General features: G+C 43.7%; 1 protein-coding gene across 1 annotated transcript in view; it reads left to right on the plus strand.

Annotated features, from left to right (window-relative positions):
- Positions 1 to 7,535, plus strand: part of ADRA1B (adrenoceptor alpha 1B) — a 56,348-nt gene extending 48,813 nt beyond the window's left edge. The window contains exon 2 of the mRNA XM_082256637.1: positions 6,754 to 7,535. Coding sequence (XP_082112763.1) covers positions 6,754 to 7,304 — 551 coding nt within the window. The 3' untranslated portion in view covers positions 7,305 to 7,535. The remainder of the gene's footprint in view (positions 1 to 6,753) is intronic.
- The last annotated feature ends 10,113 nt before the right edge of the window (positions 7,536 to 17,648 follow it).

Consider the following 17,648-nt stretch of genomic DNA (forward strand, 5'->3'; position numbering starts at 1 on the left):
ACCTCAGGATAACGGGGTGAGTGTATATCTGTAAGTTTATCCACAACAGTCCCACGCATTTTGGTCCTGTATAATTAAATATAGCTTTAATTAAAACAAAGGTTTGAGGCATTTGATTAATGGGAAAAGGATTTGGAAAGTCTTGATTTTTTAGCTCAGCAAATAAACTGTGCTGCAGAAACAGAAACACAGAGATAAATCCGGGACAAGTCTTTATTTTGGTAAGGGCGGAGGTGACACATAAAACCTCTGGTTTGGAACTGTGATTCATAACGCCAGTGTAAAATGCTGCAAATGTCTGCCATACCGATGTACTGACATTTGGGCTGGAAAATTAGTTGCCAAAATCTAAATAAGTTCCTCAACCTAAGAAATAACAGGTTTTCCACTTTCACAGGGAAAGAAGAAAGCCTCACACCCTGCTACCAGGGCCGCTGATAAGGGGGACCACCAGTCCTCTTGTAGGGGGCCCGTGCACACAGGGGGCCCACACAGGGAGGGAGATTAGCGATGAACGACATTTAGTGCCAGTTCACACTGAAGCGGCACGACTTCGGGGGGGCGACCTGTGAAGTTGCATGCACCGCTGTGCACCGCGACTTCGGCGTGACTTGCACAGACTTGCACAGACTTGCTTGCAGGCTCCATATAATGAATGTCTATGCAAGTCGCTCCGAGGTTGCCCCGAAGTAGTACAGGACCCTTTTTCTAAGTCGGAGCGACCTGTGTCGCTCCTATTAGAACGGGTCCTGTAGCAGTCAATGGACCGCGACTTGTCAGGCTGACAAGTCGCCTGACAAGTCGCGGCAGTGTGAATGGGCTATTACAGAAATCTTTCTCCAGCAGCTGAAAGCTGATCCCCCCCCCCCCTCCCTGCTGCCTGCTTTTATCTGCTGAGAAAGAGACAGTTGTCCTTCACTAATCCCACTCCCTGTGTGGGCCTCCCTCCCAGCCCTGGCTCTAATGTTAGCTCTGCTCCTAAGTTTGTTATCTCTGTAACTTTGTTTCTCTCCCTGCAGTTCTTCCTATACTCCTTGTCCCAGCCTGTATATTTTTTCATCTCTCCCCCCCCCCCTTTGCTCTGTCTTCCTGACACAGTCACAGCTGATCAGCTGCATTCCCATGGAGTAAAGAATTTACTGTTACACTGGTTCCATAGCTGCCTGTTATCTTGTCCCAGTGCAGTTTAGTGTGCTTTATGTAGCTGGGCATCCCACTCCTCTCCCTGAGACTGCTTCCTGACCTATGCAACTTTGCTTCTTCTCCCCTTCACTGTCAGTTCCCTCTGCATCCATGTATCAACTCCTTCTATTTACTCATTTACTAACTGATCTGGCAGTAGTAAACTCCATTGTTTATCCTGTATCTACAGGTAAGTAATAGGGCTTACCTATAGGTTCAGTGAATATCTCCTAAACGTAGAAGCCGGTGATAGCACCAGTGCATGCGCACTGCACTCTCAATGGACGGCATACCATCCATTGAGAGAGCTGTGCTGTGACCATGACTCCCCTGAGCATGCGTGTGAGTTACATCATCACAGTTTGGCTAAATGACTGGAGCCCAAGAAACCAGAGAGAAGACCAGATGGAGATCGAATCCCTCTTAGTAGTGACAGCACATCGCTGGAGAGATCTGTTTTTTAGGTTAAAAAAATATAATTAGGGCCTCATTCCCACATGTACTCTGGCTGTATGAAGAAGGGGTTTGGGCTGGAGCCGCCTGTCATTCTGTGGGGATGCAGCTCCTGTATGAACACAGCCGCAGGCCCGAATCAGACAGGTGTGCAGGTGAATGGGCCCCCAAATGCACATGGTCTGTGTTCAGGCTGTACACCTGCATCCCCACGCCTGTAAAATTAGGACCTGCAGCTGTGTTTGCACAGCTCCAGATGACCACCCACATAAATGAACCACTGATCAACACTGTACGGACCACAGCACCCATGTTCATGAGCCCCAGGACCTCATTCACACACAGAGATTTATTTATCAACTCAGTTTTATCTTTTAGATTCAGCAGGAATTCTGTGAGTTTTGTTGTATTTGTGTCTGCTAGTAATGATTTTATTGTATTTTTATCGAAATAACGCTTTAATATTTTCATGGGGGGGGGGGCCCTGTCAGGTAGTCTGTAGGGGGCCCCACAATTTCTATCAGCAGCCCTGCCTGCTACTGTCTGGTGGTTTTCTCTCCTTAATTGTCGTGCAGCTCTGGCCACCACCACCGCTCATATCATTGCTGAGAAATGTATTTCTTTAACCACTTGCCGACCGCCGCACGACTATCTACGTGGGCGGTCAGCCCCTCACAGGCAAAGTGACGTAGGTCTACGTCGCTCGCCTGTTAGGGTTTAGGGAGCGAGCGCGCGCCGCCGGAGGCGCGCTCCCGCTCCCGCGTGGTCACGGACCCCCCCGCGCGCGTGACCGGCGGACCTGATCGCCGCCGGCCACTCTGCGATCGGCGGGGGAGAGGGAGAAAGTCAGGCAGCTTGTGTAAACAAGCTGCCTGTCATTCTCCTCTCTGTATGAGAGCTGATCACATGGATCTACTATGTAGATCCATTGATCACTCTGCATACAGTTGAAGCCCCAGCCAATCACAGTTAGAAGCACGCCCCTAGGGACACACACAGCCCCTCCCTCTCAAATAAAGTTAACCCCTTCACTACCAGTGTATTTTTACAGTAACAGTGCATATATATAGCACTGATTACTGTAGAAATGTCACTGGTAACCCCAAAAGTGTCAAAAATGTCAGTCAAGGGTCCGATCTGTCCGCCGCATTGTCGCAGTACCGCAAAAAAAATCGCAGATCGCCGCCATTACGCGTTAAAAAAAAAAACAACAAAAATGACAAAAATCTTTCCCTTTGTTAGTAAACGCAATAACTTTTGCGCAAACCAATCAAAATACGCTTTTTGCGATTTTTTTTACCAAACATAGGTAGCATAAAACAAATTGGCCGAAAATATTAAAAAATTTTGATTTTTACATTTATTTTTGGGGGAATTTCATATAAAAAAAAGGGAAAAATATTGCTATTTTTGCAAAATTTACGCTCTTTTTTTGTTTATAGCGCGTGATCAAAAAATCGCACAGGTGATCAAATACCGCCAAAAGAAAGCTCTGTTTGTGGGAAAAAAAGGACGCCAAATTCGTTTAGGTACAGCGTCGCACGACCGCGCAATTGTCCGTTAAAGTCACGCAGTGCCGAATCGCAAAATACCCCCTGGTCAGGAAGGGGGTAAAATCTTCCGGGGCTTAAGTGGTTAAGCACTTGCCGACCGCTCCATGCAGGATTACTGCGGCAGGTTGGCTCGGCTGTTCATAATCACGCAGATCTACGTGAATATGTGCACGCAGTCTCGGCGCTGTGATTAGACACAGCGGGAGGAGCGGGCTCGATCACCGCCCGCCTTCCGCAATCTTTGGGGGAAACTGGCAGGAGAGCCGCCTGCCAATGTAAACAACGCAGGCGGCTCTCCTGTCAGACAGGCACAGTGAGATTCAGCTAAGCTGAAACACCGATCTCTGTGTGCCTGTCACAGAGCCCCCCCACCCACACAGTTAGCAAGCACATTTAGGCTTACATTTAACCCCTTGATCACCCCCAGTACTAACCTCTTCCCTGCCAGTGTCATGTATACAGTAACAGTGCATATTATTTAGCACTGATTACTGTATTCGTGCCACTGGTCCCCAAAAAGTGTCGCTTAGTGTCAGATTTGTCCACAGTCCCGCTAAAAATTGCTGATCGTCGCTATTACTAATAAAAACAAAAAAAATAAATAAGTCCAAAAATCTATCCCAGCGTTTGCAAACGCTATAACTTTTGCGCAAACCAATTAAAATACGCTTTTTGGGATTTTTGTTACCAAAAATATGTAGCAGAATACAAATTGGCCTAAGCTGATAAAAAAATTGATTTTTTAAATTTTTTTATTGGGAATGTTTTATAGCAGAAAGTAAAAAATATTGTGTTTTTTTTTTCAAAATTTTCTCACTTTTTTGTTTATAGCGCAAAAGCTAAAAACCGCAGAGGTGATCAAATACCACCAAAAGAAAGCTCTATTTGTGGGGAAAAAAGGACATCAATTGTATTTTGGTACAGTGTCGCACGACCGCGCAATTGTCAGTTAAATTTAGTTAAAGTAACCCAGTGCCGAATCGCAAAAAATGGCCTGGTCATTAAGGGGGTAAAACCTTCCGGAGCTGAAGTGGTTAAAATCCCAGCTTCACTTTGCTGGCACAAGGCCACCATTATAATCATGTTTTGTTATGACTTTAAAAAACTTCTAATTATCTTCTGATGAAGTGGACCGCTGGTCTAAGAAACGTGTAGATAATTGTCTTCCCATCTGCTATTCTTATGCAAATGTTCTTTAATAAGATCTAAAGTGACATTATATAGTATATGATTACAGTTTTGGATTACAACAATATATATGTCGAAGGATAAGCCCCGGTTCACACTAGGGCGACCTGTGAGGCGACCTGGTCGCCTCACAGGTCGCCGCAGGTCGCCTCCCATAGGGAAGCTACGGACCCGTTCTAATAGGAGCGACACAAGTCGCTCCGACCTAGAAAAAGGGTCCGGAGCTTCTTTGGGGCGACCAGGAGGCGACCGCCATAGACTTCAATGTTATAAAGTCTGTGGCGGCCGCTCCGAGGTCGCGGCGCGCTGCTTGCACCGCGATCTCGGGGGTCGCCCCTGAAAGTAGCGTCGCGCCAGTGTGAACCGGCGCTAAGTTCCCCTTTCGTACATGTTACTCCCATATAACATCCCGATCCCCTGTTGTAAGGAGTGGGGGATCTTCTCCCCCCCACTCTCTGTCACAGTTTATAAAAAAAATGCAGCTGTGCAGGGCTCCGCCCACTTGGCTGGGTCATGCATTCAGAGTTCTGTGAATGTGAAAACTACAAGTACCAACATGCTTTGCAGCTGTCGGCTTGTAGTTCTCAATGAATTACCAGGGCGCTGTTGAGTTTTTTTGATTCGTCCTACGGGCAGACATCTTACACTGACAGTCTGTAGGAGTCCTGCATGGCACCTGTGATCTGCTGATGCTTTCCAGGCTCCTAAAAAAAAAAAAAAAAAAATTGTATGTAAATTAACTTTATTATCTGCAAAACAATGTGGATTTTTTTTTTTTTAAGTGAATTTATCCTTTAAGTAATACAACAAGTGAGCAAACATTGTCAATACATTTTATGTTTTTATAACTGTATGGAGTAAACTTTATATATGTTTAACAATGCTATTGGTAATAACTAACTCTCGTATTGTCCTGTGACTTTCGTTTGTTTTAATATGTTTCCTTTGGGATGTGGGTACATTTAAAAGTAACACAAAGTAAAATCCTTATATTCTATACATTCTATAGGAATCAATAGCCTGGATTTATGTGGAGCTGAAGTCTGAAGATCTGAAGTCAAAATGTAAAATTTGGCTATTTTAAAGGGAAATGATAATTGTGCCTGAGCAGTACTCTAAAAATGTACCTTTTGTCTAGAATTTCTCCTGCAAAATAGCAGTACAGTATATAAATGTGGCTAGGCAGTCCATTGCCTCAACCGGCCGAGATTCAAACTATATATGGGCAGGTTGAATGTACCCAAGTTGATAGATCAACCAACTTGGGTACAACCAGCCTGTTGGATTTTACATGCGATTATTGTTAGCGGCTATTATAGCCAATAGCAGTAATCACTGTGTTCTGCCTCCCCCTGCAGGGAGAACACAATTGCTCTGCAGGAGGGATTGCCCCCATCAACACTGTGTTGAGTGCGAAATAAAATCGATCCATCTGTGGCTGGCTTAAAGCCCAATAACTGTAGATTTGCATCGTGAGATCAACGGCTGCCTTTGGCTACCAGCCTGAGGAGTTTTGGAGTGAGGTTTACGGATGTCACTTCTGTGCTGCTCTCTGTTCTCCTTGCTGGAGGCTTTGACATGAGGAAGCAATTCCCTGCCTCCACCAATATGACCACCTCCACACAGAGACACAGTGCAGAACAAGCCATTGATAAGTCAGTAATGGAGGAAGATCTGCTGTAGGGAAACCACAGGCAATACCAGTGACTAGTCCTTTGCATTCTGTCTTCCTTTTTTGGGCACAACTTCTACAGTTAGGCTCCCCTTTAAAGTTAAAGTGGTTCTAAAGGCAGGAGGATTTCTACCTTAATGCATTCTATGTAATAAAATACAAAAAAAAAACCTTCTGTGTGCAGCAGACTCCCCCCACTCCCTTCTAAATACTTACCTGAGCCCCTACGGCTCTCCAGGGACTCTCCCTCCTCATTGACTGGGGCGGCAGTGGGCGCCATTGGCTCCCGCTGCTGTCAATCAAAGGCAGTGATTCGATAAGGATAGAGGGGGGTGGGGCTTGATCCGCGGCTCTGTGTCTGAATAGACAGACAGAGCAGGGGCTTAGGAGCAAGCCTGCTCAGGGGCCCCCAGACCAAGCTGCTTGCTATGGGGGCACTCGGCAGGAAGGAGGGGCCAGAAGAACCGGCCAGGGACCTGAAAAGAGGAATATAAAGGCTGCTCTGTGCAAAACCATTGCACAAAGCAGGTAAGTATAACATGTTTGTTTTTTTGGGTTTTCTTTTTTTTTTTAATAAAAACAGCATAGCCTTTAATATCACTATAATTGGGTGTATTTAGTGATTTGATTTCCTCCAGAACAATACCCTTTATTTCCATAAAACCAGTGTTTTCATTTCAGGACTATATTTTTGCTTACTTGCAGGTTCGATCTTCAAGCAGTTAGAACCTCCAGAAACAGTGCAGAAAGTCATCTTCTGGCTTGGCTACTTCAACAGCTGCATCAACCCAGTCATCTACCCTTGCTCCAGCAAAGAGTTCAAGAGAGCCTTCATCCAAATTTTAAGGTGCCAGTGGGGGAACAGCAGAAGGCAATCTGCTTTGCGCAGATCCCAGTACCGCCCTCGAAGCAGTAGCACCTTAACCCAGTCACGTAAAGAGTCCATGGACGACAAACACTTTATAAATGGTAGCCAGAGGACAGTGACGTCTATCACTCCAAGCCCAAGCTACAAGAACAGGTCAATCAGAAAAGAGAGCAATTCTCGAGACTGGAAGCATTCTTACATCCCTGTAGAGTTGGATCAAACACAGACTTCAGAATCCAATATGCAGGACAAATCGCATGGTGTTATCATTATCCCTGGGGCTTCAGACTATAATGGGCACAGCACTGACAAGACAGCACAAGACCACAGTGGGTCTAAAGCCAACCCCAGTCTGGTTGTAGTGCAGGACTCTATTCACTTTAGATAATACTCATTTATCAGACTTTAATTTGTAAAAGTGCCATGTACTGTACTTGTACTAGTGGGTATTTATAGCTCTTTTGATGATCTTAGATCCTTGGACAGGTCAAGATGTTAGGCTTTAAAGGGAACAAAACTCAGTGACTTTAAAGAACAGCAGGAGCAAGGTTTAATAAAAGTCAACTTAAATCCCACATTAGGTACAAAAATAGATGTTAATGTAAATGTCTACCAGATTTTATTTTGGCTTAGAGTGTATAGAAGGATTAGAATTCCTGTCTTTGCTATGTTTCGGGGTTACCATTGAGAGATATCCTATCACTCACTTTCCTGGGGACTTTGGATTCACTGAACTAGAAGTCAAAGGAAATCTCCAAAAGCAACACAGACTGAAATCATAATTAATTTTTCAGTAGACTAGAACCCCTATCAGATTTTTTATTGCTGTCAGTGGCTTTGTTTAAGATTATCTCTCACTCATTGTCTGGTGAAACCATTTTTTAATAGTATAAGCTATGATAGTAAGCGGGGTGATACAGCCCCCTTAAAACAGCCCCAGATAGCAGAAAAAAATCTGACAGGGGTTTTAATCCCTCCTTACTCTATTCAAAGCTAAAAAAGAAAAAGTTTTGGCTGGATATACACCATGGAGGGATTTACTAAAACCATAGCTGCCAACTGTCCCGTTTTTACCGGGACAGTCCCGGCAAATAGGACCCTGTCCCGGGTAATTTACTCTGCTACTTTGGCCTTAAGTTTGAAATTCCCTTTTCAATTTCCTGTAATTCTCTCTTTATTGAGTAGACCCTATAATTTGATGATAATTAGGCGGAGATTAATTATGTGGAGTGGGCAGGGCTTCAGGGAAGTGGGTGTGGTAAATAATTGATAGCGGTGCTGCAAAGTGTCCCTGGAAATTTTTTTCAAATGTTGGGAACTATGTAAAACTGGAGCATACAGAATCTGCTGTATAGTGACCAATTAGCTGCTTACTTCAGCTTGTTCAATTAACCACTTGAGCTCTGGAAGGTTTTTCCCCCTTCTGGACCAGGCCATTTTTTGCGACACGGCACTGTGTTACCTTAACTGACAATTGTGGGGTCCTGGGACGCTGTACCCAAGTAACATTTCTGTCCTTTTTTTCCCAAAAATAGAGCTTTTTTTTTTTTTTTTTTGGTGGTATTTGATCACCTCTGCGTTTTTTATATTTTGCGCTATAAACAAAAAACAACCAACAATTTTGGGAAAAAAAAAAAAAAAAACCTATATTTTTTATTTTCTGCTATAAAACATACCCAATAAAAATGTAAAAAAAATCAGATTTTCCCCAAACCCAGAAGTGTCAGATCACGTACTAGATACGTGATCTGGCACAAAGCGGCCGCCCTGCCACAGTATATGTACGTGGGACAGTCGCTAGGTGGTTAAGCTTTGACAATAAAACCTAGAAGCTGATTGGTTATTGTGCACAACTGCACCAGATTCTGTGTGCTCCAGTGTTAGTAAATCCCCCCCCCCCCTTTAACTCAAACAGTCATTGTATGAACAAAATCAATTTTAAACGTTTTATTGCCACCTTACACTTATGGCCCCCTGGACACAAGCATCACTCAGTGCACTGTCCAGCCCCAGCAGTTGTCAGCCTCTCATAGACTTTTAGACTCCATTCACACTGCCGCGACTTGTCAGGCGACTTGTCAGGCGACTTGTCAGGCTGACAAGACACGGTCCATTGACTGCTACAGGACCCATTCTAATAGGAGCGACACAAGTCGCTCCGACTTAGAAAAAGGGTCCTGTACTACTTCGGGGCGACCTCAGAGCGACTTGCGTAGACATTCATCATTTGAAGTGCGTGCAAGTCGCGCCGAAGTCGCGGTGCACGGGACTTCACAAGTCACCCCCGAAGTAGTACAGAGTCGTGCCGCTGCAGTGTTAATGCGGGCTTAGGCCTCATGTACACTGCTTGCTGATAAACAGACGTTTAGGAGCAGTTGGGCATTTTTTTCAGCAGCCTCTGAACTCTCTTCTATGTTATCTTATCTGTCCATGTACACTGAAATGTTTATAATCGCTTAGAGGCAGTTGAGTTTAGTGGAATTTTTTTGAAAGCAAAAAAATGCGTATAGACGGAAGTTTATATGCATTTGAAACGGCAAATGCTTGTAACAACATGCAAGCGCATCTAAATGTGGTAACTCGCGTTTCGTTTTTTTTTTTTTGCCTCCATGTTACTTTATCTGTCCATGAACACTGGGTCTTTATAGTAGTTTAGGAGCAGTTGGGCATTTTTTTCAGCAGCCCCTGAATTTTCCTCTATGTTATCTTATCTGTCAATGTACACTGAGACGTTTATACTCGTTTAGAGGCAGTTGAGTTTAATGGCAGTTTTTTTAAAGCAAAAAAATGCGTTTAGACAGATGTTTATTGGCATTTAAAACTCCAAATGCTTGTAACAGCGTGCAACCACGTCTAAACGCGGTAACTTGCGTTTATAAGCAATTTGTTTATTGGTGTTTTCAATGGGGGATACATTTCTGACCATTTTACAATGTAAAAATGCTTCTAAACGCAAACGACACAAAACGCTCATAAACGCGGCATGTAAACGTGGCAAAACGGACGTTTTTTAACCGTTAGTTACTAGCTGTCAAGTTCCAGCGGTCAGGAGAGGTTTTCAAACCTCCCGTATACATGAAGCCTTAGGCCCCTTTCACACAAACGGTTAGATATCAGCTTTTAGCTGCGGAAAAAGGAACTTATTTACCGCAGCTAAATGCAGACAATGCATCCCTATCGCCCCATTCACACATTGCGTTTAGCAACATTTTCATTACAGTTTTCTGCATTTAGGAAAAATAAAGTTGACAGCGTCCAGGAGTAATGTACTGCAGCGATCTGTATATACACGCAGTTAATCGCAGTACAAAGAAAAAAAAGGTAAACAGTTGCTATACAAAAGGCAAGAACAGCTGCATGTAAACGCAAGTAATCGCAATGTACAAATGTGAATAATCTTTGTGCCAGGAGTGTTGGAAATTCAAAATAACAAAACATGCTTTTACCAGCGGCAGAACAACCACCCGTGTGAAAGGGGCCTTACAGGCTGCCAGCAGAGGAGCTGCATGGCGTGTCTGTATCTTCCAGCCACACCTGAACTCTGGAGCCTCATGCAGTAGGGATAAACAGGCAGCATGCTTGAGGCCTAAAGCCTTTTTTGTTTAAAGTTTTTAAATATTACTGTGCACCCCTAGAGATGGACCCAGTGCACTCAGTAATCAGCACTGGTAAGACCCTCCTCTTATTTGTAGTAAATCCCTGTGTGAGGGGTGTGACTGTTACTCAGCAATGCAACCACTGAGCACTGGAGTGTGAAGGCAAAAAGCAGCATTTTTTCTAAAAAAAAATATATATATTTATATTTTTCTCATTCCGTTTCTAGAAATAGAATAGCTCTTAGGGCGCTTTCACACTGATGCGTGTGCGGTTTTGCCGCAATGCAGTGTACCTGCGGGTTTCATGCGGCTTTGCCATAGACTTCTATTGCGTTGGGCGGTTTTGGTGAGTTTTCTGAAAGCGCACCAGAACCACCAAATGCAACAAGAGTCTATAGCAACCCGCATGAAATCGGCAGTTACACTGAGCTGTAAAACGGCACCGCGTGACTGTGAAAACGCCCTTAGCAAAACTTTACGATCTTCAAATTCCAAACAAACAGTAACTACTAGGCTTGCTACATCCCAGTGAATTGCCCACACCATCATATGAACTAAGGCCTCTTGCACACTGCAGCTTGAAAAAGCTCAGTACAGCTTTTTTTTTTTTTTACTAAGCTAAAATACAGCCCATTAATTGTAATGTGCCTATGCACACAGGCGCGTAAACAAGCGCCGGGCATTCTTCAGTAAAAACAAAATAGAAGAATCTGCATTTTTGGTCAGTAATTTACGCCTCATGTGCGCAAATGCGCGCAAATACGTGTGATTGCGCACATGGGCATTTACTTAATGAACAAAACAAGAACATGAGGATACATTTCCGCACATTGCGCAAAAAATGCGTGCGAAATTGCGCAAACGCATATGTGCGAAAATACGCGCAAATACATTAAAAAAAAAAAAACAGATGGAAAAGTAGATGCTCAAACAGGAGTATCGTGTGCAAGAGGCCTGAAAGGCTCAGTTCACACTGCCGCGACCTGAAAGTCGTGCGACATACAGTACGACTGTGCCAGGCGACTTTGGCCAGACTTTGAAGCAACTTCAGGGAATGCCTGTGTAATCTTCCTATAAAGCCGGATCCAAATCATGGATGAGGATCCGATTTGGGGGCAACTTTCATTAAAGTTGGATAGAAGTCGCCTTGAAGTATTACAGGAACCTTTTCTAAAGTCGGAGCGACTACAGTAGTGCTAATTAAGACAGCTCTTATTGACTAATATGGGATTTCACATGTCATGCGACTTGGGGGGTCACACAAGTCGGATCCCAAGTCGGGGCAGTGTGAACAGAGCCTAAATCAAGTATTGGATGTCTGCCAAGTTCTCAGTACATTAAGGCCCCTTACACTAGCAGACCGTTCAGATCCGCTTGTCAGTTTTTTTAGGCGGATCTGAACGGATGCCCCATGCATCTCTATGGGGCTTCGGATGTCAGCGGAGATCCAATGCGATCTGGTCTGTCAAATCTGGACGGATGGAAAGCGGATCGGATGAGAACGGATAGGCGGTCCGCCGACAGACTCCCATGTGTGAAAGGGGCCTAAAAAGTAACATTTATTGATAACATAATAAACTCACCACTAGAAATCACAAAAACATAGTGGTGGATAACATCCGATATTTGTAATTTTACATCCAGTTGACCCCAATAGCTTTATGTATTATTCCCTGATCATCAAGTAATATGCCCCTGGATTTGATAGCAGTGGATAATATATACAGCCAAGAATAAAAAAGGTAATATACTGCAGCTTAAAAGTCCTTAGATGTGGTGGCTGCATTGGTTAGGCCAATGACATATTTAGCAAATACAGAAATACCTGCTGATTTTGCCGCAAAAAAAGTACAATCTTATTTTCTTAACAAGCGATCTTTTATAAACTTGTAATTCCCCTTCCCATGTAATGGAGATAAAGAGAGGAAATCTATCTCCTACACCAGGGGTCTCCAAACTTTCTAAGCAAAGGGCCAGTTTACTGTCCTTCAGCCTTTAGGAGGGCCGGATTATGGCCACGAGAGTAGAAAAGATCTTGATGTCAGTGGGAAAAAACAATACCCCATCTTTAGTGTCATTGGAAGGAATTGTGCCCCATTGTTGGTGTCACTGGAAGGAATTATGCCCCAATAATGGTGTCATTGGGAGGAATTGTGCCCCTTCATTGGCAAGGAATTATTTCCCATTGTTGGTATCAGTAGATAAAATAGTGCCCCAAGGGCTGGATAAAAGCAAGCAAAGGGCCGCATCTGGCCCTCGGGCCGCAGTTTGGTGACCACTGTCCTAAACGTTCAGTCATAAACGTGTGGTTATAAATAAAAACATAGTAAATACTGATCCTAAAAAACCTAAAATATCTTCGTACATATGATTTAGAGGAGAAGCCTTGTCGACAACCAGGGCTCCCTCAGTAAAGTGAGTGAATGTAGCCACCCTAGGACAGGAGGATACAAGTGTATTATTCACGAGATTACCAGGTGAAAAGAAAAAGAAAAAAAAAAATAATTGTAGCCACCACATCTAAAGACTAAGAAGCTGCAATATTTGACATTTAAGTGCTGGTTCACATTATATACCGCATATGTGTGAAACTGCACTAAATGTTTGGGTTTAGATCCACTTTAATTCAGAGGTGTCCAACCTGAGGCCCAAGATGGCTGTGAATGCAGCCCAACACAAATGCGTTTACACTTTGCAAACATGTACGACTGACAATGTCTCTTTACTGGACTTTTAAAAGTTTTATCTTCCAAAAGAAAAATCTCCCACTCTTCACAATTACGGCTTATTCATGTTATTAGTATTCGGCAGCACCTACAGTGGGTACGGAAAGTATTCAGACCCCCTTAAATTTTTCACTCTTTGTTATATTGCAGCCATTTGCTAAAATCATTTAAGTTCATTCTTCTTCCTCATGAATGTACACATAGCACCCCATACTGACAGAAAAACACAGAATTGTTGACATTGTTGCAGATTTATTAAAAAAGAAAAACTGAAATATCACATGGTCGTAAGTATTCAGACCCTTTGCTCAGTATTTAGTAGAAGCCCCCTTTTGATCTAATACAGCCAGGAGTCTTTTTGGGAAAGATGCAACAAGTCTTTCACACCTGGATTTGGGGATCCTCTGCCATTCCTCCTTGCAGATCCTCTCCAGTTCTGTCAGGTTGGATGGTAAACGTTGGTGGACAGCCATTTTTAGGTCTCTCCAGAGATGCTCAATTGGGTTTAAGTCAGGGCTCTGGCTGGGCCATTCAAGAACAGTCACGGAGTTGTTGTGAAGCCACTCCTTCGTTATTTTAGCTGTGTGCTTAGGGTCATTGTCTTGTTGGAAGGTAAACCTTCGGCCCAGTCTGAGGTCCAGAGCACTCTGGAGAAGGTTTTTGTCCAGGATATCCCTGTACTTGGCCGCATTCATCTTTCCCTCTATTGCAACCAGTCGTCCTGTCCCTGCAGCTGAAAAACACCCCCACAGCATGATGCTGCCACCACCATGCTTCACTGTTGGGACTGAATTGGACAGGTGATGAGCAGTGCCTGGTTTTCTCCACACATACCGCTTAGAATTAAGGCCAAAAAGTTCTATTTTGGTCTCATCAGACCAGAGAATCTTATTTCTCACCATCTTGGAGTCCTTCAGGTGTTTTTTAGCAAACTGCGGGCTTTAATGTGTCTTACACTGAGGAGAGGCTTCCATCGGGCCACTCTGCCATAAAGCCCCGACTGGTGGAGGGCTGCAGTGATGGTTGACTTTCTACAACTTTCTCCCATCTCCTGACTGCATCTCTGGAGCTCAGCCACAGTGATCTTTGGGTTCTTCTTTACCTCTCTCACCAAGGCTCTTCTCCCCCGATAGCTCAGTTTGGCCGGACGGCCAGCTCTAGGAAGGGTTCTGGTCGTCCCAAACGTCTTCCATTTGAGGATTATGGAGGCCACTGTGCTCTTAGGAACCTTAAGTGCAGCAGAAATCTTTTTGTAACCTTGGCCAGATCTGTGCCTTGCCACAATTCTGTCTCTGAGCTCTTCAGGCAGTTCCTTTGACCTCATGATTCTCATTTGCTCTGACATGCATTGTGATCTGGAAGGTCTTATATAGACAGGTGTGTAGCTTTCCTAATCAAGTCCAATCAGTATAATCAAACACAGCTGGACTCAAATGAAGGTGTAGAACCATCTCAAGGATGATCAGAAGAAATGGAAAGCACCTGAGTTAAATATATGAGTGTCACAGCAAAGGGTCTGAATACTTAGGACCATGTGATATTTCAGTTTTTCTTTTTTAATAAATCTGCAACAATGTCAACAATTCTGTGTTTTTCTGTCAGTATGGGGTGCTATGTGTACATTCATGAGGAAGAAGAATGAACTTAAATGATTTTAGCAAATGGCTGCAATATAACAAAGAGTGAAAAATTTAAGGGGGTCTGAATACTTTCCGTACCCACTGTATATTGGTGAGAAACTATTTTCAAGGGTGAAGCAATATTCAGCCATAAACCCTAACTTGCAGAGGTGCAGAGCTATAAAGACATAAAGGGGTGGATTTACTAAAGGCAAATACTCTGTGAACTTTGCAAAGTGAGGTTGCTCCTGAGCTCAGTAAATGAGGAAAAGCCTCACTTTGCAAAGAATACCCAATCACATGCAAGCAAAAATTAAAAAAAAAAACAGCATTTTTGCTTGCTCATGATTGGATGATGGAAGTCAGCAGAGCTTCTGCTCATTTACTAAGCTCTGGAGCAACTTTTTTTGCAGAGTGCAACTGCACTTTGCAAAGTGCACAGTTTATTTGCCTTTAGTAAATCAATCCCAAAGTGTGAGGCTTCGATTGGGCTTTAAATCAGGGCTTGGCTAATATTGGAGCCAGGCAGTTCATGGGCCTAAAATATTGTATTTTTAGGTTGTTTTTCTTTGTATTTAGTACATGAAACTGCTCATTGGCTCCTAGAAATGAACTGACTTCAGGGTGCTTCTTTAATCCCTAGGCGGCAAGCGCACGCAAATATGCGGCCTCTTGGCGGCCGTTCCTTGGCGCAGAGCGGCTGCATATTTGTGTGCATTAATGCCGACAGAGCTGTGGACAGTGGCTAGCAGCCCACAAAAGCTCACGATTGCTCCTTGCAGGAGTTTTCCGATCATGTGACTGCCAATCTGGGCGGTCACATGGTCACAAGCTTTGGCCCGCCTCCCAGAATTCCAAAACCCTTAAAGAGTCGGTGGGAGCTGGCGCCAAAGGGTTAAGGAGGAACTGAATTTGGAATTCTGTGCCCAAAGTACAGGCAAAGCGTAAAGGACTAGTCTCCAATGTTGTCTGTGGTCCTCCTGCAACCAATCTTCCCCCATTACTGACTTACCATGCCTTGTTCTGCACTGTGTTAGGCATAGGAGTGCCTAGGCATACTCATATACTAGAAAGTGCACTGCGTTTTTAAATATGGAGGAATTCCAGCCAAAAGGTACAATTTTCAGGGTACTGCTTAAGCACAATTTTCAGATGTTCCCTGTAATATAGCAAATCTTCACTTTTGGAGTTCAGGTCCACTTTACTTTGTTGACACCTGACTTAAGCCCAGTGGCAATTATTCTTAAGAAAATGTGGATTATCATTAAAGAGGAAGTAAACCCTCCTCTGACACTTGTACCTTTAGGTAAGCCTATGGTAAGGCTTACCTATAGGTACTGTAACTATCTCCTAAACATGTACCGTTTAGGAGATATTTACCTTAGATGCATCCAGTGACGTCACTGGCGCATGCGCTCTGAAGGAACGGCCGCTCCGTGCCGTGACCGTCGGCTCCCGCGTGCGTGCGCGGGAGTGACATCACCATCAGATGGCCGGATGCAGCGATCCCGGAAGACGGGCGACTGGACATGTCGCCCATCATCCAGCTAAGCGGGCGGCACGGCGGGGGCTCTTTCTTAGGTAAGTATCTCATAATGAGCTAGTATGCGATGCATACTAGCTCATTATGTGTTTCTCTTGCAGGGTGAAAAAGAAAAAAAAAAAAATAAGGGTTTGCAACCTCTTTAAAGAAGAGCTTTAATGGGGGTTACATCCTGAAGCACTTACTTTATGAGTTCAATGTGAATAACTTGTTTATGCCAGCAGGTGGCACTGTTGGTCTTTATTTTTTTATTTTTATTACTTTTTTTTTTATTACAGATCTGTGTGCTATGTGGCATTTTGTACTGATTTGAACCTTAGACCGTACTGAATTAACTTTATTTAGCTGAAACAAAAAAAGTAACTGTGTACATTAGGTCAGCTTTACATGGAAATATAGAATACATTTTCACCTTCCTATCATTTATTATCAGAAAAAAATGACGTCTGTGTTTCTATTCCTGCGAAATGTTTGCACGCATTTTTACATATAAGGCTGCTTAGCCTCCGCTTTGTCTCAGCATGAGATTTTAGACTGATCCCCTGCTGAGTCAGATCAGAATGGAAACATTCTCTATCCACCACCTTGTTATGGAGTAAAATGGACTCCCTGGGGGCATCCTGATGCAAGTGGCCTGCCTATATCTCCTTACATCCGGTCAGCTTTGGATGCAAACATCTTGCGTTCTGTCCGATGAACCTGACGGGACACGGATGTAAATGAACGCCTATCCACTGAAATCCAGCTGCCCATAGGGATAAATTGCAGTCCATTTTCAATTAGTCTGGTCACAAGTCAGTGCCGGTTCACACTATAGCGATGTCAGACATTGCACGTGATTCGCACTGCTCTGCAAACCGCCTTTCAAAATGCCCTCAGAAAAGCGATATATTGATGATCGCTCTTAAGAGGGTAGACACAAGCATAAAGGCACCCTAAAAGAAATTCACCATGATGAACACCAAGTGCAGAGCATGTCACTCCAATTACTGTCATGTGACAGGGCCACTGCTTAGTGATTGGCCAAGTTTTGGGACACCCGACTATAACACCTATATGAATTTATTGGATTCATTATATATATATATTTTTTTTATGGATTTTTTTTTTTGATAGAGTAAAAAGGAATTAGAACACCTGTCGGGTTTTAATTGCTGTCTGTGCCCCTATTAGGGAGATTCATCTTCTTTATTTGTCCTGGCGATTGTTCCCAAGGAGAGTAAGTGCCGGTTCACACATATGCAATGT

The sequence above is a fragment of the Pelophylax lessonae genome, assembly GCF_965119305.1.
Source record: "Pelophylax lessonae genome assembly, chromosome: 4".
In the NCBI taxonomy this organism is placed as follows: domain Eukaryota; kingdom Metazoa; phylum Chordata; class Amphibia; order Anura; family Ranidae; genus Pelophylax; species Pelophylax lessonae.